The 23,918-nt window shown below is 39.2% G+C and overlaps 1 protein-coding gene across 1 annotated transcript in view; it reads right to left on the bottom strand.

Moving 5' to 3' along the window:
• The window catches only part of CLNK (cytokine dependent hematopoietic cell linker), a 152,990-nt gene that overhangs the window by 18,154 nt on the left and 110,918 nt on the right, over nt 1-23,918 (bottom strand). Inside the window, exons 12-15 of the mRNA XM_059066130.1 lie at nt 21,809-21,836; nt 17,008-17,026; nt 15,051-15,132; nt 11,011-11,051 (exon numbers count right to left, since the gene is read on the bottom strand). Of these exons, the coding sequence (XP_058922113.1) occupies nt 11,011-11,051; nt 15,051-15,132; nt 17,008-17,026; nt 21,809-21,836 (170 nt within the window). The remainder of the gene's footprint in view (nt 1-11,010; nt 11,052-15,050; nt 15,133-17,007; nt 17,027-21,808; nt 21,837-23,918) is intronic.

Genomic DNA, 23,918 nt, shown 5'->3' with positions numbered 1-23,918 from the left:
AGTAAACACTAATAAAAAATGAATTTCAAGAAATTAAGGCCACAAGGAAGGAGTGAGGTGTTAGAAGGAATACTTAAAAAAAGATATTTATAAATATATTAGTAATTTAAAGCAAGGATTAACTGTATACAAATTATAAGGCTTTGAGGGTATAAAAACAATATCAATATAAAATATTAGACAGTAATAACATATAAAATGGAAAAGGGGTGATTAGTATTAAGGCAGAATCATAAGCTATTTAGTCTTAATTCAGTCTAGAAAACATAACCAAAGTTATAGTTCTGGTCAGTAGATTAATAAGAGCTTTGAAAAAAATGGAATAGTTATATTCACACAGTATATTTTTGAGGCAAAATACTAAATAAAACATTAGCAAATATTTATATGCCAGTTATTGTAACGCAAGTTATATGTGTATTTATTCTGCTCTTTGTCATCGAAATGCCAAATTTCTCTGTAGGCTTACTAAGAAGAGCAAAGAATACTCCTGAAATATGGAAAGTTCTATTTCAAGTGTTCCAAGGATTGTGGCTTTTAATGAGGAGCCTAAGAATATAGGGAATTACATATATCAAAATGTTTGTTTTAGAAAAGTGATCAATTAAAGTTGAAATTACATTCATCATAGTAAGTTAATTTCACTCACCAATTTATGACTAAAAATAGGAATAATGCTAAAGACATCTCTGTCTTTTCAAATTTTATTTTACAAGGAAAAGAGCTCTACTTTCAAACACAGTACCAAATCCATACCATCAGAGGAAAATCATCCTAAGTTTGCTGTATTGTTGGGAAGAGGATATGAACTTCAGAGTTTTAAAATTCAAGCATACTATTTATTTATTTAGCACTGAAGGTAAACACTGAAGGTAAGCAATGGAAGAATAGAATTTGTATAACTTTCTAGAAAGAGAAAAAAAGAGGTGTAAAGAAGAAATGAATCCAATATATGGCAGGAAAAGAAAAAAAGTCAATAAAATTGGCAAATAGGAGGCACAACAAAATATAAAAATTGATTCAAAAATATTAGTAATCACAATAAATATCAATGGTGTAAGTATAACACTTAAAAATCAGATGCAGATTGGTTTACAAATTCCAGTTCTGTGCTAATTACACATCTGAAATATAATGACACAAAAGGATCACTAATGAAAGGATGGAGAACCATAGACCAGGCAAATCCTAACCAAGAGAAAACTAAAAGAGTTATTGAAATATAAGAAAAATGACTTTAACGACTTTATTTTAAATCATAGTGAATCAATACATAAAGACATTATTTAAATGGCCATAGCTATCTTTTCAACATGGATTGAAACAGTAAGAACATACTTCAGAGTAAAAAAATAACCATTATCAGCATTTCGTATCAGTTTGTGTGGCATACATAATAGAGTTCAGTGATTATGAATATTTCATGATATTGTGGCAACTGATTTAATATATTTCAACTCTGAGTGCCTTGCTTGAATATTTAAAAATCCTACTTGAATAAGAATTTGGAAACAGCTATGTGCATTTGTAGTCTATTCGGAGAATGAGTTAAAAAAAGCAAAACAAACAAAAAGACAACTTTGCCATGCTATTTCCCCTGAAGGCCTGGATGGATTTTTGCTTAATAAATGAATGCAATGCCGAGTATGTAATCCCCTGTAAGTATTTAATTGATTTTGTTCTTAAGTAATGGCAGTAATCTTTGGAAAGTTTTCTTTATATAGAACATTGCATTTGAGTTTTATAACTGCAAGAAATAGGACTGTCCTACTTGGAGATTAGAGGCTTACATTAATAGAGGTTGACACAGGGTAAATGGAAGAACAATAGAGAGAACAATGTGTAGGTGGGCAATAAAATTAGGGTAGCCTAATAAAAACGGTATGGGTTGTAAAACCATGCTGATATCAATATTTACTAATATTTGAAAATTCTCATGTATATAAAGCTCTTAGTACAGTGCCTGATCCATACTAGTCACTCGATAAATGCTACTGCTGTTAGTGTTATTAGAGAAACAAGCTCTAGACGTTTCTTTTGAAACTTAGAATAAAACCATTGTGTGTTAAGCAGCTCTCCATGCTTATTAGCAAATTTTAACCTTACCCTTACATAAAATTTAAAAAATAATTTTCTAAGTAAAGAGCCATATATTTCAAAGAACATTTATAAAATGCAGATAGAAAGGAAAACATTAGTGAACAAAAACTAAATCAAACAAAAGAGAAAAGAAATCATCCACCACCCCAAATTTAGAGAGTGATGTTACTATTTTGGAGTATCACCAAACCTTTCTGGATTCTCTTCCAATATATCAAAATCATTTTCTTTTTGTCCTGAGATCCATCTACTTAGGCTCTTAATAGCGTAGCTTGAATTCATTTATCAGAGAATTGAGCAAAATCTGTTTATCAAGTAGTAACTTAGCTATCAAGAGTAACTGAATATTTTCAAAATGTTTTCTCATTTGTTAGAAAAGGATAGTGATGTCTACATTGACAGAGAAGTAGTTTTCATGAGTCTAAGTGAAGAGTACTGTCTGAGTGAAGAGTACTGTACTCATCTGAAACATTCAACTTAAAACCAGTAAGCTTTAGCGAGCCCACTAGACTCAGAACTCTATGTGTGCCTGGATTGTGTGCTATTTTCTGTACATCTAATTTCTGCAAAGCACTGGTGACCCAAGGGTGAATTTTTACCCAGGAGAATGAACATAACTTAGTAAGCTGATAGCATCACAGAGTTCAAGCACTGGGTAGTTCAAGGATGGGGCTGTCTCTATTCTGTATGCTTAGGGCCCAGCCCAATGGGGCATAAACCATGTGCTTGGTGGATATTTGGTTACTTTAAAAATATTTTTTAAAATTAATTTTTATTGGAGTATAGTTGATTTACAATTTGTGTTAGTTTCTGCTGTACAGCAAAGTGAGATATTTGTTGACTAAAAAAGGAATTAATGGTATTTGAAGGCACTGGAGCCCAAAACATTTCCTTTGACCACCCCAGGCCATTTCTTTAAGCAACCTATGTTTTGTAAGATGAGTAGAGAACAATCTACATGACCCCAGTACTAATGATACACTCCAGCCAGAGGGAACTTGACTGGACTCATGTCTTTGAAGACCATCCCACTTCACTAACATTGCTGTTCCATTCTTTAATTGTTCTTTATTTTTAATTTGTGCAATATTTTCTTAATATCTTTATTGGAGTATAATTGCTTTACAGTGTTGTTAGTTTCTGCTGTATAACAAAATAAGTCAACTATAAGTATACATCTATCCCCATATCCCCTCCCTCTTCTGTCTGCCTCCCACCCTCCCGATCCCACCCGTCTAGGTGGTCACAAAGCACTGAGCTGATCTCCCTGTGCTATGCAGCTGCTTCCCACTAGCTAGCTATTTTACATATGGTAGTGTATATATGTCCGTGCTACTTTCTCACTTCGTCTCAGCTTACCCATCCCCCTTCCTGTGTCCTCAAGTCCATTCTCTACGTCTGCGTCTTTATTCTTGTCCTGCCCCTAGGTTCTTCAGAACCATTTTCTTTTTCTTTTAGATTCCATATATATGTGTTAGCAGGAAGTATTTGTTTTTCTCTTTCTGACTTACTTCACTCTGTATGACAGACTCTAGGTCCATCCACCTCATTACAAATAACTCAATTACCTTTCTTTTTATGGCTGAGTAATATTCCATTGTTTATATGTGCCACATCTTCTTTATCCATTCATCTATCGATGGACACTTAGGTGGCTTCCACGTCCTGGCTATTGTAAACAGTGCTGCAATGAACACTGTGGTACAGGACTCTTTTTGAATGATGGTTTTCTCAGGGTATATGCCCAGCAGTGGGATTGCTGGGTCATATGATAGTTCTATTTTTAGTTTTTTAAGGAACCTCCATACTGTTCTCCATAGTGGCTGTATCGATTGACATTCCCACCAACAATACAAGTGGGTTCCCTTTTCTCCACATCCTCTCGAGCATTTACTGTTTGTAGATATTTTGATGATGGCCATTCTGACTGGTATGAGGTGATACCTCACTGTAGTTTTGATTTGCATTTCTCTAATGATTAGTGATGTTGAGCATCCTTTCATGTGTTTGTTGACAATCTGTATATCTTCTTTGGAGAAATGTCTATTTAGATCTTCTGCCCATTTTTGGATTGGGTTGTTTGTTTCTTTGATATTGAGCTACATGTGCTGCTTGTATATTTTGGAGATTAATCCTTTGTCAGTTGTTTTGTTTGTAGATATTTTCTCCCATTCTGAGGGTTGTCTTTTCATCTTGTTTATGGTTTCCTTTGCTGTGCAAAAGTTTTTAAGTTTCATTAGGTCCCATTTGTTTATTTTTGTTTTTATTTCCATTTCTCTAGGAGGTGGGTCAAAAAGGATCTTGCTGTGATTTATGTCATAGAGTGTTCTGCCTGTGTTTTCCTCTAAGAGTTTTATAGTGTCTCACCTTACATTTAGGTCTTTAATCCATTTTGAGTTTATTTTTGTGTATGGTGTTAGGAAGTGTTCTAATTTCATTCATTCAACTATGTTGAATAATAGTGGTGAAAGTGGGCAACCTTGTCTTGTTCCTGATATTAGAAGAAATGGTTTCAGTTCTTCACCATTGAGAATGATGTTGGCTCTAGGTTTGTCATATATGGCCTTTATTATGTTACGGTAAGTTCCCTCTATGCCTACTTTCTGGAGAGTTTTTATCATAAATTGGTGTTGAATTTTCTTGAAAGATTTTTCTGCATCTATTGAGATGATCATATGGTTTTTCTCCTTCACTTTGTTAATATGATATATCATCTTGATTGATTTGCATATTTTAAAGAATCCTTGCATTCCTGGGATAAACCCCACTTGATCATGGTGTATGGTCCTTTCAACGTGCTGCTGGCTTCTGTTTGCTAGTATGTTGTTGAGGAGTTTTGCATCTATGTTCATCAGTGATATTGGCTAGTATTTTTCTTTTTTTGTAACATCTTTGTCTGGTTTTGGTATCAGGGTGATGATGGTGGCCTCATAGGATGAGTTTGGGAGTGTTCCTCTTTCTGCTATATTTTGGAAGAGTTTGAGAAGGATAGGTGTTTGCTCTTCTCTAAATGTTTGATAGAATTCTCCTGTGAAGCCATCTGGTCCTGGGCTTTGGTTTGTTGGAAGATTTTTAATCACAGTTTCAATTTCAGTGCTTGTGATTGATCTGTTTATATTTTCTATTTCGTCCTGGTTCAGTCTCAGAAGGTTGTGCTTTTCTAAGAATTTGTACATTTCTTCCAGGTTTTCTATTTTATTGGCATATAGTTGCTTGTAGTAATCTCTCATGATCCTTTGTATTTCTGCAGTGTCAGTTGTTACAGCTCTGTTTTCATTTCTAATTCTATTGATGTGAGTGTTCTACCATTTTTTCTTGATGAGTCTGGCTACTGGTTTATCAATTTTGTTTTTGTTCTCAAAGAACCAGCTTTTAGTTTTATTGATCTTTGCTATTGTTTCCTTCATTTTTTTTTCATTAATTTCTGATCTGATTTTTATGATTTCTTTCCTTTTGCTGACTTTGGGGAGTTTTTGTTCTTCTTTCTCTAATTGCTTTAGTTGTAAGGTTAGGTTGTTTGAGATTATTCTTGTTTCTTGAGGTAGGATTTTATTGCTATAAACGTCCCTCTTAGAATGGCTTTTGCTGCATCCTATAGGTTTTGGGTTGTCATGTTTTATTTGGCATTTGCTTCTAGGTATTTTTTGATTTCCTCTTTGATTTCTTCAGTGATCTCTTGGTTATTTAGTAGTGTATTGTTTAGCCTCCATGTGTTTGTATTTTGTACAGTTTTTTTTTCCTGTAATTGATATCTAGTCTCATAGTGTTGTGTTTGGAAAAGATACTTGATATGATTTCAATTTTCTTAAATTTACCAAGGCTTGATTTGTGACCCAAGATATGATCTATCCTGAAGAATGTTCCATGAGCACTTGAGAAGAAAGTGTATTCTGTTCTTTTTGGATGGAATGTCCTATAAATATCAATTAAGTCCATCTTGTTTAATGTATCATTTAAAGCTTGTGTTTCTCTATTTATTTTCATTTTGGATAATCTGTCCATTGGTGAAAGTGGGGGTTAAAGTCCCCTACTATTATTGTGTTAATGTCAATTTCCCCTTTTATGGCTATTAGCATTTGCCTTATTTATTGAGGTGCTCCTCTGTTGGGTTCATAAATATTTACAATTGTTATATCATCTTCTTGGATTGATCCCTTGATCATTATGTAGTGTCCTTCTTTGTCTCTTGTAATACTCTTTATTTTAAAGTGTATTTTGTCTGATATGAGAATTGCTACTCCAGCTTTCTTTTGATTTCCATTTGCATAGAATGTCTTTTTCCATCCCCTCACTTACAGTGTATGTGTCCCTTGGTCTGAAGTAGGTCTCTTGTAGACAGCATATATATGGGTCTTGTTTTTGTACCCATTCAGCCAGTCTATGTCTCTTGGTTGGAGCATTTAATCCATTTACATCTAAGGTCATTATTGATATGTATGTTCCTATTACCATTTTCTTAATTGTTTTGCATTTGTTATTGTAGGTCTTTTTCTTCTCTGTTTCCCTCCTAGAGAAGTTCCTTTAGCATTTGTTGTAAAGCTGGCTTGGTGCTGCTGAATTCTCTTAACTTTTGCTTGTCTGTAAAGGTTTTACTATCTCTGTCGAAACTGAATGAGATACTTGCTGGGTAGAGTAATCTTGGTTGTAGGTTTTTCCATTTCATCACTTTAAATATGTCCTGCCACTCCCTTCTGGCTTGCAGAGTTTCTGCTGAAAGATCAGCTGTTAACCTAATGGGGATTCCCTTGTTTGTTATTTCTTGCTTTTCCCTTGCTGCTTTTGATATTTTTTCTTTGTATTTAATTTTCTTAGTTTGATTAATATGTGTCTTGGTGTGTTTCTCCTTGGATTTATACTGTATGGGGCTCTCTGCACTTTCTGGACTTGATTGACTATTTGCTTTCCCATGTTAAGGAAGTTTTCAAATATAATCTCTTCAAATATTTTCTCAGACCCTTTCTTTTACTCTTCTTCTTCTTGGACCCCTATAATTCTAATGTTGGTGTATTTAATGTTTTCCCAGACATCTCTGAGACTGTCCTCTATTCTTTTCATTCATTTTTCTTTATTATGCTCTGTGGTAGGTATTTCCACTATTTTATCTTCCAGGTCACTTATCTGTTCTTTTGCCTCAGTTATTCTGCTATTGATTCCTTGTAGAGAATTTTTAATTTCATTTATTGTGTTGTTCATCATTGTCTGTTTGCTCTTTAGTTCATCTAGTTCCTTGGTAAATGTTTCTTGTATTTTCTCCATTCTATTTCTAAGATTTTGGATCATCCTTACTATCATTACTCTGAATTATTTTTCAAGTACATCACCTATTTTCTCTTCTGTTGTTGGTCTGATTGGTTTTTATCTTGCTCTTTCATCTGTTATATATTTCTCTGTCTTCCCATTTTGCTTAACTTACTGTGTTTGGAGTCTCCTTTTCATAGGCTGCAGGTTCTTAGTTCCCATTGTTTTTGGTGTCTGCCTCCAGTGGAATGTTGGTTCAGTGGCTTGTGTAGGCTTCCTGATGGAGGGACTGGTGCCTGTGTTCAGGTGGGTGGTGCTGAATGTTTTCTTTCTGGGGGGAGGTGCTGTGTACAATGGTGTGTTTTGGGGTGACTGTGAACTTAGTATGATTTTAGGCAGCCTCTCTAATAAGGGGTGGTGTTGTGTTCCTGTCTTGTTATTTGTTTGGCATGGGGCGTCCAGCACTGGAGCTTGCTGGCCATTGGGTGGATCTGGGTCTTAGCAATGAGACTGAGATCTCTTGTAGAGCTTTTGCCATTTGGTATTACATGGGACCAGGAGGCCTCTGGTGGTCCAATGTCCTGAACTTGGCAATCCCACCTCAGAGGCTCAGGCCTGACACCAGACTGGAGCAACAAGACCCTGTCAGCCACATGGTTCAGAAGAAAATGGGGGAAAAAAAAGAAAGAAAAATAAATAAGTAAAAAGAAAAGAAAAGAATTAAAATAAAAAATAAAAAATAATTAAAATTTAAAAATTAAAAAGTAATAAAAAAAAAAGAAGAGAGCAACCAAACCAACAAAGAAATCCACCAATGATAACAAGTGCTAAAAACTATACTAAGATAAACATAGAAATCAGTCAAGTCAGTCACAGACAGCAAACCCCAAGTCTACAGTTGCACCCAGAATCTACCACCTCAATTTTGGGAACATTCATTGTCTATTCAGGTATTCCACAGATGCAGTGTACCTCAAATTGATTGTGGGGATTTTATCCGCTGCTCCTCAGGCTGCTGGGAGAAATTTCCCTTTCTCTTCTTTGTTTGCACAGCTCCTGGGGTTCAGCTTTGGTTTTGGCCCAGCCTCTGCATGTAGGTCACCCTCAGCCTTCTGCTCCCACCCAGACAGGATGGATTTAAAGCAGAGGCTGATTAGAGGGCTCTGGCTCACTCATGCCATGGGGAGGGAGGGGTACTGTAGTTATAATCGGAATGCAGGGTGAGCCTGAGGTGGCAGAGGCCAGTGTAACGTTGCAAGAGCCTGAGGAGTGCCGTATGTTTCCCTGGGGAAGTTGTCCCTGGATCACAGGACCCTGGCAGTGGTGGGCTGTCAGGCTCCTGGGGTCGGTGGGGCAGGTGGTGCATGTGGATAGTGACCTATGCTTGCACACAGGATTCTTGAGGGCTGCAGCAGCAGCATTAGGGCTTCAGGCCTGTCTCTGGTGTCTGAGCTGATAGCTACAGCTTGCGCCCACCTCTGGAGCTTGTTTAGGCAGTGTTCTGCCTTCTGTGGACAGGCAGGGAAGGAATCCCCTCTCCTTGCACACCCCGAAACAATGGTCTCTTGCCTCTTAGGTAGGTCCAGAGCTTTTTCCAGACTCCCCCCCGGCTAGGTGTGGCGCACTCACCCCCTTCAGGCTGTGTTCACGCAGCCAACCCCAGTCCTCTCCCTGGGGTCTGACTTCTGAAGCCCGAGCCTCAGCTCCCAGCCCCCACCCACCCCAGCGAGTGAGCAGACAAGCCTCTCAGGCTGCTGAGTGCTGGTCGGCACTGATCCTCTGTGCAGGAATCTCTACACTTTGCCCTCTGCACCCCTGTTGCTGCTCTCTCCTCTGTGTCTCCGAAGCTTCTCCCCTGCCCATCCCCAGTCTCTGCCAGTGAAGGAGCTTCCTAGTGTGTGGAAGCTTTCCTCCTTCACAGCTCCCTCCCAGAGGTGCAGGTCCCATCCCTATTCTTTTGTCTCTGTTTTTTCTTTTTTCTTTTACCCTACCCAGGTACGTCGTTTTTTCTTGCCTTTTGGAAAGTCTGAGGTCTTCTGCCAGTGTTCAGTAGGTGTTCTGTAGCAGTTGTTCCACATGTAGATGTATTTTGATGTATTTATGTGGAGGAAGGTGATCTCCACGTCTTACTTCTCCACCAACTTGAAGGTCCCCATTCTCTATTTGTGTAAGATTTTGTCTTTCAGGTTAAGACTCTGGATTCCTCTTTAATCTTTGATTCTGCTTCTCTATCTCTGCAACATTTCCATTCTCAAAACCCCCATCAGTAAAGCCCTTTCTGGGCCTGTTCAGGCCTTGGACCTTCCACCTGGATACTCCAAGTCTTTTCATTTTCATACACCAAAATCTGGCCTCCAGGACTACTGTTCCTATCATTTACTTTCCAGGGATTGAGCCATTGGGTTAATCACAGCCCCCTTTGTTCATCTCACTTTAGAAAAGGAGTTCTCTCTTGGGAAACTCTTATTAGCAATGTGTACATGGGCCAAATTAGTTTTCCATATTGGTTTTGCAATCTAAGGCCCAGGTGGCATAGGGCAGAAGAGAAATAAAGACATGATGGAGGCCAGGGAGGAAACTCTTGGTCTCACAGGATCAGTTAGTTGGACAATTCCTGGAGAAGGAAAGGGAATGCAAAAAAGAAGGAAGGATATTAAAATGTGTCAGTTGCCTACTATGTGCAAAGTGAGGGCTGTGTTGTGTGTGTGTGTGTGTGTGTGTGTGTGTGTGTGTGTGTATTAACCCTGTGAGTTAATATCATTATTTGAACTTTATGGATGGAGGAGGGTGAAGGTCAGAGAGGCAGAACTGGGACCAAGGTCAGTAGAGCCCTCGGCCTTCCCACTCTATCCCATGGGGTTCACTTTCTCCAGCCCTAAAGCCCTCTCTTGTGGCTCAGCAGAGAGAGATCAAAAGACTTGACCTGAACACAGAATCTCCATGGCATAGGATTGAAGAAAGAAAGAAGAAAGAACATGACAGATCTAGTTTGGGCCAAATAATACTAACAATATCAAAACCCATCATCTACACTAATATAACACTATATTTATATGCTGATTTCGATACCTCCACGGACATGGTATCCTTCTGATTTTTATCTTTACAATCAATTAATAAGAGTGGTCAGTTTTATTTTCTCCATTTCACAGACCCTTCTTAAGATAAAGTTATTTTATACCCAATGGATTGACAAAAACTAAAAATTTGCCAAAAAACAACTGTTGGAAAGGATGGGGAACGATGGGGTCTCATACACTGTTGGTGAAACAAAGTGATACGTCTACTTTGGAAAATACATCTAGTGCCACTGAAGAGAGGAATATTCTAAGACGTGGCCATTTCACTCTTAGAAAAAGAACTTATCATATTAAGTACTTGGAAAAACATGTACATATTATACATAGGGGAAGACATCAACAATATTGTTCACAACAAACTAATGTTCATATAGTGAAAAAACTGGAAACACCTAAGTGATTGTATTTAACTATGGATAAACATTATATTAACGCGATGCAATGCTGCCTATCAATGAAAACAAGCGAATTACATCTACATGCATCAGCTCAGAGACTCTGAGGTTCACAAAAGCTAAGTCATGGTGCAGGAATATAGCAGTGTATGACTTAACCTACTTATTTTAATAATTCTTTCATAAAGTGTTCTTACCTCTGCTTTGTACACTGTGGTTGTGAGTCACGAACGAAGAGCTAAAGGAAATGTTAAAATTGAAAGAACGTTAGTATTTCCCATGCTGGGTCAGTACTCATGGCCTGTCATATTTACAGAGCACTTTATATTTTACTGGATGAAAAACTGTCTGTTTTGTAAGGTTGATAAAATGCTGGTTCCTTCCTTTCTCAATACAGATGAACATTAGATATGGAACAAAGTTTCTCAATACAGATGAACATTAGATATGGAACAAAATGACTTACCCACATTAGTTCCTTCCATGTCACTTCAGTGAGCACACATCAAAATTCTTTACTTTTGGAAGCTATGAATTTAGACTTGCCTTGTAGCTACAGTCACTATAGAAAATGCTATGTGGCTGGATGGGGCTCGTACTCTATAGAAATTGTTTACCAATTGAAGGAGAGTCAGCCATAGCAAAGAAGAAGAGCATAGAAATTATTTTATTCCTTCTTAAAGTGAGCTAGGTAAGAAAACTGTGTGGATTATTACAAGGAAATTGATAAAGAAAAAGGGATTATAAAAACATAATAAAAGACAATAAAATGATATGCATTTCTAAACACAATAATGGTGCTACCAAGACTGTTTACTGGGACTTCCCTGGTGGTGCAGTGGTTAGGAATCCACCTGCCAATGCAGGGGACATGGGATTGAGCCCTGGTCAGGGAAGATCTCACATGCTGCAGAGCAGCTGAGCCCATGCATCATAACTACTGAGCCTGTGTGCCACAACTGAAGCCCATGTGCCTAAAGCCCATGCTCTGGAACAAAGAGAAGCCACTGCAATGAGAAGCCCGCGTACCGCAGCGAAGAATAGCCCCCGTTTGCCGCAACTAGAGAAAGCCCATGTGCAGCAATGAAGACCGAACACAGCCCAAAATAAGATAAATAAATAAATAAATAGATTTATTGAAAAAAAAAAAAAGACTGTTTACCAATGGCTTTACTTGGCGCTTTAAATGTTTGGCTTTGTGTAACACTCAGCTCTGACTTTCTGGTTCATTTTGTATTGTTGGCATTGTCATTTTAAACTCTAGGTGCTCCTACAGTTAAATCTAATTACGTGGAGCATGCTCTATGCCACTACTGTGCAATTGAATAAAGCCTCTGGGTTAATTCAATGAAATCTAGCCCTTTTCCAGCACCAATGAAATCAACTGAGTACATTTCTGGTTTTTGTTATCTCCATAGAAGCCTGGGTTCTTATGATTTGCTTGGTAGATAAAAATGCCATTAGATCATTGAACCACCACACTGTGCTGTCATCACTGGTTAGACTTCTGCTATCTAAGCCTTCGATTCTGTTAAAACCAGGATCCCTTTACTAGGAGCCAGTGTACAATTTTGTTAAGTATCTGGAAAAAAAAATCACAGATAGCAAAATTTCACTGCCCTAAATTTTCAGGATTTTTAGAAAATGTTGAGAGAATAGGAATATACTCTGAGGATATTCTAGGTTTCATGTACAAAGTTGATAAAAATATAAGTAAAAAAAAACTACCTAAACTAAAATAGAAATGATAATTCTTTCATTTTATAAACATTTATTGAGCATTTACTAAGTACGTGGTATGTTTTGGGGGATAGCAAATGAATAAGACATGGCCTCTACTCTAAAGCAGCTTAATTTATGGAGGGAAGACATGATTATACCATAATCACAATGTGGGGTAAACACCACGATAGAGGTGAGCACAGCAGAAGATCCTGTGGTAGCAGAAGAAGGTCACTTAATCCAGACAAAATTGATTTGATTCTCAGGAAAGTCTTCCTGGGACATATGCTAACTGAGCTGACTTCTGAAATGTGAATAGGAGATTGGTGAGGAGTAACGGTGTGTTCCAGGCAGAGGGAACAGCAGGTGCAAAGGCTCAGAGGCAAGAAAACATGGCTTATTCTTCAAGAGACCAGAAAGTTGTTCCTTATGGATGGAAGGTAGGGTATGAAGAGGTATCATTAGAAGGCTACTGTTTCATTAGAAGGCTACTGTTTAAGCAAGAGTTGATGGTGGCTGGTTTATGTTGGGAGCTGGGGAAATGGATAGACTCAAGACCCATTTTGAGTTGAGATTTGAGAATTTTTGGAGTTTTTAATGATTTGGATGGGAAGAGTGAAGATGGGAAAGACAGTCTACCATTTACTGAGGTGAGAAGGTTTGTAGGAGGAGAGCGTTGGTCCGGAAATAAAAGTAGAAATGAAGAGTTCAGTTTCCAATACTGAGTTTGAGATACCTGTCACTGATTTAAGGAAAACTGCCCATTGGGTAGCTGGATATATGGGTCTGGGGCTAAGAAAGGTGGTTGGGGCAGAGGATAGAGGTTTAGTAATTATCAACATAGAGTTGACCTTTGACACTGTAGGGATGGATGAACTGCCTACACTTTTACTGATAGAAAAAAGGACATCAGAAGGATCTGAAGAATACCAACATTCAGAGGTCAGTTTGGGAAAAAGCCTAAAAGGGAGACTTAGAAGAAGCAGCCAGTTAAGAAAGGAAGAAAAATCAGGAGACTTTGTTCAATTAAACAAACAAACAAAAGAAGCCAAACCACACTGAATAACAACTACTACAGATGTGGGCCCAACTAGAATCTCATTATCTTTTCACTATAATATGATGTTTTTTTGTTTCCTTTCAGAAAATTACATTAAGAAAGAGGATGTACTTATTGTATGGGCAAGAGTTTTGTGTCACATTGGGTCTTAAACTGAAAACAGCCTCATAAGAGTTATGAAACTGTAGTCCTAATGTCCACAGATCAAAGACTGAGGACAAAGTTGCTGAAGGTGTGAAATAGGACAAGAAAGTGAGGGAGAGGAAGGGAGTGGGGGATGGAGGCCATGCCCCTGACATACAGGGCCTGACAGTGGCATTGAGAGCTGGTGGTTAGTGGGCACATGGGCAGGTTGAACAGGTCTGGCCCTGCTCTCAGCTTCACATGGAAGGTGAGTGACATTGCCCAAGGCCACATGGTTTGTAAGTGAGGAAGCCAGGCAGTATGATTGCAGGGGCTCCCTCCTAAGCAATACTCTATTCCATCACAAACAGGGTATTACTAAATAAAATTATTATTATTAAATAATAAAAGAACAGCTTAACTGTGGCACTAAGGAAAGTCAAGATTCATGGGCTGCATTTTAAAAATCAAGTCAGTGTAGGCGTGATGGGCTACTGAAGAGTGGAGTTGGACTTGATTTCAATGGCAAGAGACTCAGTCTCTCTGGGCCTCATTTATTCCCTCTGGGGAATGGGTCAGAACTTGTATTCAGGGTGGCTTTAAGCTGGGGTCTGATAGATAAAGAGGAGTTTTCCAAGTAGGGAGAGGGTGGAGAGAGGGAAATATGGGGGTGTGGTGTTATAGGCAGAGGAATAGCACATGCAAATGTCCTGTGTTGGGAGGCGCTGGAGAGTGACATGAACTGAGCTGGAGCCACTGGTCAGACTGGGGTCAGGAGGGCCTGATAGCACTAATTTTGGAGACTGTATGTTAAGGAAGCTACCACTAATGTACATGACCTTGGCCAATGAATCACCAGCCTGAGCCTTCCTAGTTTCCTTGACTCTTCTGTTGGGATGACATCTGTCACAATAACCTGATCAGGCAAGTATTTAATCAGATAATGGCATTTTCAACCCCTGGCCATTCATAAAGTGCTTTTCCAAAGTAATCGTCAGCTTCTGTGTGCCATCCACTGAGACTAGTTAGAAAAGCCAACTTTTCTTCCCAGGTTGACTAGCCTCCATTCCAGTTAATCCTCCCTACTTAATATCCATGTTGTCAAATATCGTCTCTAAGATGCAATCCATCGCTTATAAAGCGCAGGAAGAACAATGTTATTAACGTCAACAACAACTGTGATTCACAGGTTTCCCTGGGCCGTCAACACTGGGCCTCATTATGAAAGGTCAGGGTTTCTCTTTCTCAGGAAGCCTCTGTGAGTCATCTTCCCAGACAACACATGACCTGACCCCCAAGCCGGGACCCAGCAGGGGATTCCTGGCTCCTTACCTGGCAATGGCAAGAGGAGTCTCTTGAGGACTTTGGTTTTGTGACAGGTGAGATAATTCAGGCTTCATCTGATGACGAGGAACTGTGTAAAGGCGTCACAGAATTTGGGCAGGTTGCAAAAGGAAAATGATTGGGGACCGTTAGAAGTCTACTGGCACTGCTATAATTTCACCCAAGTAATCTCTGATTATTAAGACTAAGCTGTTCATGGTTAGTGGAAACTGTAACCCACGTGTTCTGCAATAAGCCTGGCTCCTGGGACTGGCTTCTCCCTGAGGCTATAAAAATTGCTTTGAATGTTGAATATTCAATAATATTATAAAAAATATTAAGTCGGGAACTCATCCTTGAACTTGCCGAAATATAGAGTATTTCATTGCAAGGTATGTGGTATTGGAAGGGCTTGAAGTGGAAGTGGACCGAGGTTGAATTCTCCATTCAAATGAAAACTTACATAGAAACATAAACAAAAATGTTAAACTTAAGAACTATTCTGAGCAATGTAGGGTAGGGGGATGCCTGATGCTGGTCCAGGCACACCTGAATTCTCCTATCTCTCCTGTGATAGGGCAGGAGAGCTCCCAGGATTCTATTATAGACCAGCGATTTCCACCTGGTTCCCACCAGACGTGCGTTTTCTCAGTTGTTCCCCTTTGATCTTCAAGTTTTGAAAAGTTTTGACAACCACAGGAACTGGACTTATTCAGTAATTACATATGTCATTGGTGTTACCACTTTTTATTTCCTTTTCATCCTGGATAGATTTTAACTAGCCATCCAGAATTACCAAGGGCACATAATAATACTATGATAGGGAATTCCATAAAACACTCTTCCAGTTTCAGTGGTAAGTAGTAAAGTTAAGGAAGCATAAACACTGACATGTCTTAATTTTGGTTGTTACTCTGTGCTGTGTCCAAGGTTGATCACAAACTCAACACCTTTGACTGAAGGGCTGTCATTACTTGAAAAGTGATTGGAGTCAGTGACTGGTCCACTAGTCATACATCCCATAAAATCATTTCAGGTCACCAACAGCCACCGCTGTGAGCTGATCAATGTCACATTTCTGGGTTGATAATCACTGAAGCCTGAGGCAACAACTCCTCAACATTTCAGTAGGATGCTGAGCTTTATTGTGGAAAAGGGCACAGTTCCCTTTAGATTTTAAAATCATTTAGAATTGCCAACAGACCCTCACTCCTCCCTCAGAAACCCTTAGGAATCCACAAACCCGGGTTAGGTCCCGCTCCAGTCTAACTTCCTCAGTGTAAAAAGAGCAGACTTGAGACTCACAGAGTCAGTGCAACTTGGCCAAAACACACAGTGAGCTGGTGGTGAGCCTCTGACATCTTAGCCCAATGTTGCTTTGTCAAACTAGGCTGCCTGTGTTAACTCTGGGCCATAGCTCAGGTCCTTCGGCTCTGGACATAACTCATCATTCTAAGTGCATGGTGAACAGTATCCCAAAGGTGGGCATGAAGGTATCACCAGATTAGCATCCTGCCATCTAGCAAGTGTTGGATTGCATGCTTCCACAACAGTGACATCCACACTGTGCACACGTGTGTATGCGTGCATGAATGAGGGCTTATGTTTGTATGCACGGGTGATATCAAAGATGGAGAGACCAAAAGCTTCTCTGGAGCAGCAGGCCAGCAATGTGTTTCCCAAGTGGCAGGGGGTGACAGTGTGCCTCCTTGTCAGTAGCCGGTAGCTGAAGAAAGACCTCTACCCCACCCCCAATTTAAATCACTCTGTTCAGACCACAGGACTCCTGAATAGACTCTGAGGTCCTGGATCCGTCTGGATCACGTCATCATGCACCCACATACGTGTCCATACATCCCAGGCCCTGAAACAAGTAATCCTTTAAAAAAATGACTAATGCTATTAACCTGGAAATAGGACTTAACCTAATGATATTAGGATAAGGAAACAAATATAAATAGTTCACCTTTCTCTGTTCCAAGGACCTGTATTGAATTAAAAAACAAAACAAAACATTGAGTTACTCTTAGTGACAGAGAATTTTACATTATACTATGTGTGTTTTTAGAGCAGCTGGTTAGTAGAGTTTGGGCAACATTTTTGTTAGGATAGATTTTTTTAAATCTACGAATAATCCTCCAAAAGACTAAGCAAAAATAAAAATTTTATACTCTTTGTGTGATGTAACAGGCAAATATACAGTCTGCTGATGGGACTATAAATTGCTTTGACTCTTGGAAACCAATATAACCATAGCTATTAAGAGCCTGAGAAATACTCTTACTCTTATCCCCCAAATTCCATTGATGAGTTTCTTTTTCTTAGACAACAGTCTGAAATCTGGATCAAGTTCCATGTACAAAGATGTGCAGTACATCATTACTTATAATATTGAAATGCTGGAAACAATCTACATAAGCCTCTAAGTGAGAACTATTAAGTAATTGTTGGTGCTATACTCACCATTGGAATGTTAGAAATGCATTGCAAGTATTTACGTAGAGTATGGAATAAGATTACACTGTAAGTGTATCTCAAAGTTATATAAAATGTTCAGGATTAAAAACTGGGCTTATGACATATTTAGAAGCAGGTATGTGTGTGTTTGTAGAAAAAAGGATTTGAAGAGATATGATAAAATATTATATTAATAGAGGTTGTGTTTAACTGATGAAAGCCATGGTTAATTTTCTTTATACCTGTTTTGGAATTTTTATTTTTAAAAATTAGCATGAAAATATTCACAGTATTCTTGTTAAATGTAGCCATTTCCCTTCTCAAACATTTTCATTCTCTTTTTTTCCTTAATAGTAGTAGAATTCTTGATCATTCTTCATTATGAAAGTCTATGTGCTTATGGGACTTGTATTCTTGAGTCCTATTATATTCTTGAAGAATGAAAATACCTTGCAAGAAGTATAGTATTTGCTGAAGTATAACTGCAAATAATTTTCTAAAGTCCATTTCATGCATTGCATCAGCTGAGAAAGTCCACAGGTATCATCTGGACTAAAGCTTCTTAACCTGGGGGATGGAAGAGGTCCTTGGATGGCCTAGTGGGGTCTATGAACCTTCTGACATGAAAAGCTAAATTTTTTTCCTCTATAAATACGTGCATTTTTATTTCTGGGGTGAGGAAGGTTTATTATACCTTTCATCAAATTTTCAAAGGAGTCTGAGGTCCATGAAAAGTTAAAGCCAGTGGTTTGCAGATGACGTCCAAATAGGTGGTGCCATTTGCTCAGATTCTCAGAGTTATCTTGTGGCTGAGCTGACCCTGGAGCCCAGGTCTCCTGACTCACATTGGCTTCATAGACAAGAATCACTTATCAATAAATAGCTTAGACAGTCATTGTACATCTTGTCTAAGGCTAACCAACAGACGAGCCCTTTTGTTTCAAAGAGCTTGACATCCCCTAGTTTTCTGGAAAGAGGACATACATTTCATCATGGACAGCAAATAAAGGCAAAACTATAGGCTATGTAAAAAGGGTAATGAATGAATCCATTTTTATGGGTGGTTTGAAAGTTTCCCCACTGAGTCTTCCTCAGGACTTTGAACCTGGCAGTTCAAAGTGCTCAATCATTTGCGGCTGTGGTTCTCAGGCTTGTCAAAGGAGGGGAGAAAGGAGAAAGCCTTGCTGTAAAAATAGCCTGGAAGCCATCTGTCTGGGGGAGCAATTTTTTTTATTGAATTGAGACCCAGCCAACTTTTTGCTTGAGGGCTCTGAATTTAAAATCAAATGCAATTAGAAAAATGGAGTGAAATCTCTCTAGTTTCCCTACTTTAACTTTTGTTTTTGGTTAGAAAATTAGCATATTCAAGTTAAATAGTAATGCCTTCTTTATTATTTCCCACCTTCCCTCCCTCTCTTCCTTTCCTCCCTTCCTTACTTCCTTTTTCCCCCGACTATTTCACCCTCAGGAGTGCCTCTGTATTTTCTAGGGCAAAGTCATGGGCATGGGGGTTAGACCGGGACTCTGGGCTTCCTAGGGTGGTTCCATCTGCCAGCTGTGGGAACCCTGGCAATTCTTGTCACCTCTCTGAAGCTTCTTTTTCTCTTAGGGTTTTCTTTCTTTCTTTTTTTTTTTTTGAGAATTAAAGGAGACAATAAATTTCTACTTTTTGAAAACTGTAAAGTACTATGTGAATTTGAATTGGGGCAGGTGGCATGTCATTTCTGCTGGAATGAATTCTGGTCCCCAAGATATAATTTGAGCAAGCACTTAACACTCACACAAGTATGGCATGTGCCCTATGAGATGGGCTTTTGGAATAGAGAAATGGCCTTGACTCTCAGCCCAAACAAACAATGAGGAAGTGTCTTGGCAAAAGATAAGGAGGAAGAATGTGTTTTTCCACTAGGTCTTGTTGTTCTTTAGATAATATCAACTTCTAGCAGAAGGCCAACCAAAGTTGCAAGAAAAACAAAGAGTCCTGCATGATCCCTGCTGTTTAAGACTGACCTCCCCATTTCCTTCTTGCTTTGTTTGTGATTGGTGGGGCTATTGTCCTTTTAGACTGACCAGTGAGTTATGGATATAGGTCATCTTGAGTAGCCACCTACTCGGGACACATAAACCAACCCATAGGAAGAAAGAGGTGGAGTTCCTCTAGATGTGTGGGTTCCCCCAGCAGCAGAGGACCACCCCAACTTTCTCCTTCCTGGTGGCACTTGGGAAGTCCAGCAACTCTCAGAAGAGTGTAAGAGTGAAGTCTTGAACAGCACCTCTCATTTAGAAGTCACGTGTTATCCTCCTTGACATGACTGTCTTGTGGATTAGAGGTCATAAATATCTTGTTTGACAGACAAGCTAGAAATGTGACTCTTATTTTTAACATTCTCATAACACCAGAAAGAGAGAGACAGAGAGACAGAGAGACAGAGCAAGAGAGAGAGAGAGAGAGAGAGAGAGAGAGAGAGAGAGAGAGAGAGAGAGAGAGAGGAGAGAGAGAGAGAGAGAGAGAGAGAGAGAGAGAGAGAGAGAGAGAGAAAGAAAGAAAGAAGGAAAGAGAAAGAAGGAAGGAAGGAAGGGAGAAAGAAAGAAAGAAAGAAAGAAAGAAAGAAAGAAAGAAAGAAAGAAAGAAAGAAAGAAAGAAAGAAAGAAAGAAAGAAAGAAAGAAAGAGAAAGAAAGAAAGAAAGAAAGAAAGAAAGAAAGAAAGAGAAAGAAAGGGAGGGAGGGAGGAAGGGAGGAAGGAAGGAAGGAAGAAAGGATGGAAGGATGAGAGAAAGAAAGGGAAAAAAGAGGGAGAGACAGAGGAAGGGAGGAAGGAAGGAAAAAAGAAAGGAAGGAAGAGAGAGAGAAAGTAAGAAAGAGAGGAAGAAAGGAAGATAGAAAAAAGGGAGAAAGTAAAACCAAGCAGGAGCCTTTGGGGCTCCTGGGCACAGAAGCCTTTCTGTGTCCCCTGTTTCTTGTTTGTAGGGAACAGACTCCAGACTCCATGACCTTCTCTGAGTCCCAAAGGGCAGATTCAAACAGTTGCTAATCAGGGAAGGGAGGGGATACCGAGACAAGGGAGGAGCAGCCAAGAAGCAATAGTGCAACCTTGGGGCAGGGTCCTGGTTCCTGCTTTAAGGGATACGAATAACAGTATCTTTGAGCTCTTCTGCAGAGCTAACATCCCCAACAAATGGAAGATGTTAACTACTTGATGAAACATTCTTCATTCCAGAGAGAAGGTCACAGTTTGATAACCTTGAAAACCACAGAAACATATCAGGAGACCACCTGAGGCAGGGTTAAAGGAATGCAGGCCCTGCCCATACCCTGATCCTTATCAGCAACCCTGCCCTTGAACTCTTGCTATAAAAACTCCTCACCAAATCCTCCCGGGTTGGGACACACAGTTTTCAAGGGCAGGAGCCCACTGTGTCCCCCTTTGCCTGGCAAAGCAATTCTTTTCTACTTTACCCAGAACACTGTCTCCAAGATTCAGTTTGGCACTGGTACACAGAGTCTGAGTTTTCAACATCAAAAGAAAGAAGGAGAGAAAGAAAGAGATCAACCTTTACGTCCTAGATGATTTAAGAGCAAAGGTCAAAAACTAAGATAAGAACCAAATCCCTTAGGAGGCCAGTGGGAGTGAAGTGAGGACCTACCATCTGCTTAAGGAACTTCTCTGGGGGCTTAAGAAAGTAACCATCTAAGAGGGCTCTAAGATAGTTCCATCTTACCTGACCTTCATACCATTTATTGGGCCTCTACTGCTCACCTGGTCATTTATGTGCTGACTCTGACTGACTGACTTTGTCACAACAGCTTTGCCAAGTTGAGGATACCCACCTCTGTTTTTTGATTGGGAAAATGGGACAGAATGGGGTGGTTGGGTGGGGGCAGGAGGATTTGCCCAAGTTCACAAAGTAGTTGGTGGCAGAGCAGGAATCTCACTCAGGTTTGTGCAAGTCTGTATCTCATATTCCTTCTACTCTGCAGTCCTGTCTCTCTTGTGAAGAGCAAAGAGCAAAGTATTACACAATTTCCAACATTTAATGCCAGAGGCTGGAAGCCCTCGGTAGAAACCTGATGTCCTCCATGGATCACGGGCATGCTCTTCTCATCACTGTACCAATAAACACAGAATATGGTGGAATTTGATTTAAAATCTTGAGCTGACTTTGTTCTGCTTTAGTTTTCTCACCTTTAAAATAGGAATATTAATACATATTGAGCACATTTCTATTATGATAATTAAGTATCTTGCCAATCACAGACACTTTGCCCCAAAATTCCCTTCTTTGTTTTCTAGGACACAATTGCTACTTACCTCACTTAAGTTCTTTAAGCTTATCTGTCTGCAAGGAAAAGAAATATGGTGTTACGTAAAATATAGTTCATAATGATCAAGATAAAATCATTCTGAGTCCTTAAAAACTCTTTGATTACATTTTCATTGCCAAATTAATAGCCCATGGTCCAGTGTGATATTTATCACTGTTCTATAAAATTAAAGCCAGTTTATTTTTCTCATAATTTTCTAAGCAAAAGAAGAAGTTATGAGCCAATATAAAAAAAAAAGGTGGTGACAGAAAGGACATGAATAAACTTGCTTCTCACTTTAGGAGAATTTAAATAACATCATCATTTCTCCTGACATTTGGTTTTCCATGTCAAGTTTCATTAGGACAGAAGGACCTGCTATTATTACCTTCATTTTAAAGCTCTTCATTTTTTGCTTTGAGGGAGTACAAAGGGTTTTAAATGTGAAGTTGTGGTACAGCTGGACCCCAGGAAGGCATGCATGAGAGAAAGGATGCTGATAATTAAAGGAGATCTGAGACAGGAAAAACACGAAACTGCATGATAGGGAAAGAATTCAACATGGCATTTGATAAAGTGGACATCAGACCATCAGAGGGGTCTCAGAAGAAACTCCAAGCCCTTCATTTATATTGACAATTGAGTCAATTAGCCTCACTAAATCTCATTTTTCTCATCTACAAAGTGGCACAGGGATATTCATCTTAGAGGGTTATTGTGACGATTGCTAGAGGTAGAAAGGAAAATGTTGGGCGTCCAGTGGGCACTATTGTTAGAATGTGGGCAAAGCCAGATGAGGAGGTTATGAAGGGAGTTGGGTGGGTGATGTGCACATCTGTCTACCTAGGTCTGTCTGTGAAAAGACTGGAACTGAAGAGATGCCAGGAGAGATGCCAGGCTGTGACACCAATCCTAGCAGAAGACTGTTGATCTAGAGTTATAAAGATCTGTCTGTAACAGGTAAGATGATCCCAGCAGCACACTGCACTCAGATGCTATACCGTGGTCTCAGATCTCCAAGCAAGAAGCAAGTGTACTGAGGTCCCACGTTCTTTAACCTGTTTCGTCAGTCCATCTGAGATAACACAACTTCACCCTGCCTCCTCCTTTTAACGGGGCAAGTGCAAGATAAAGAGGAACAATTAGAAGTAATAAAGTAGAACAGACATTCATAATATTAATTCTTTTGGGGTTAAATTGAGGCTAATCTCAGTGTTTTTAATGTTTACGAAACTCTGGCATCTTAGGAATACTGATAGATTGGCCATGTGGCTTCGATTTAAAAGGGGTGATTGATTTTAGACTTGAGATTTTAAGTTAATAAGAGTCAAGCTATGTTCAACTCTATTTGCAAACCATTCAAACTGTTTAAGAGAACTTGAATTTTGCTATATTTATATATTAACTTTATTAGATTTATAAAAATGAAATGTTAAAGTTTTGCTTGTTAGGGTTTAAACCTGCCCTGTCAGCATTAGAGTACTTAAAAAAATCACATTTAGTGAATAAAGGTATTTCAAATGTTTAAGGAGATTTAACTGAGTTCCTAAATGTCTTATGTCTTAACCTATGTAATGTAACAAGCAGAGTGACTGTCTCTCTGTTTAGGTAAAAGCACTCCACTTGTGAATCAAGCAATAATATACTTTATGGATGGAAATTTGAGGCTTCAGGAAAGTTAGCCTTTGGAATTCGTAACTTTAAAAAGTTGGATTATTAAGTGAGAACCCAAGTAATTTTAAGAAGTCCATTTTGTGCACAACAACTGTCCTTGGGCCTTGAAATGCCTGTGGTGACAAGACCCCCACGAGCTGGTTGCTTCCCTCACATGTAAAAGGGAGGCCTCGGGCTTCAGGGGGTCTCTTCAATGAAATTTATGAAGACAGGGAGACCTGCACAAAGTGACGGAATGGTGGAGCAGGGTGGACTCTGGCCTCCTTCCCCAGCACCACCCTTCCTCTCTGAGAGCACCTTTCCACTCATAAGTCTCCCCATGATCGGCTGCTGGAGATGGCCAGTAAATAAAACATGGTCATTGATTACAGAGAATAAGTTTTCCACATCCTTTCCTGTGCAAAGTAGGTGCTCAGTGTGCATTTGAGGATAATGCCTTGCAC

The sequence above is a fragment of the Kogia breviceps genome, chromosome 6, assembly GCF_026419965.1.
Source record: "Kogia breviceps isolate mKogBre1 chromosome 6, mKogBre1 haplotype 1, whole genome shotgun sequence".
NCBI lineage: Eukaryota > Metazoa > Chordata > Mammalia > Artiodactyla > Physeteridae > Kogia > Kogia breviceps.
Note: the sequence above shows the minus strand (reverse complement) of the source record. Positions and strands in the feature narration are given on the sequence as shown.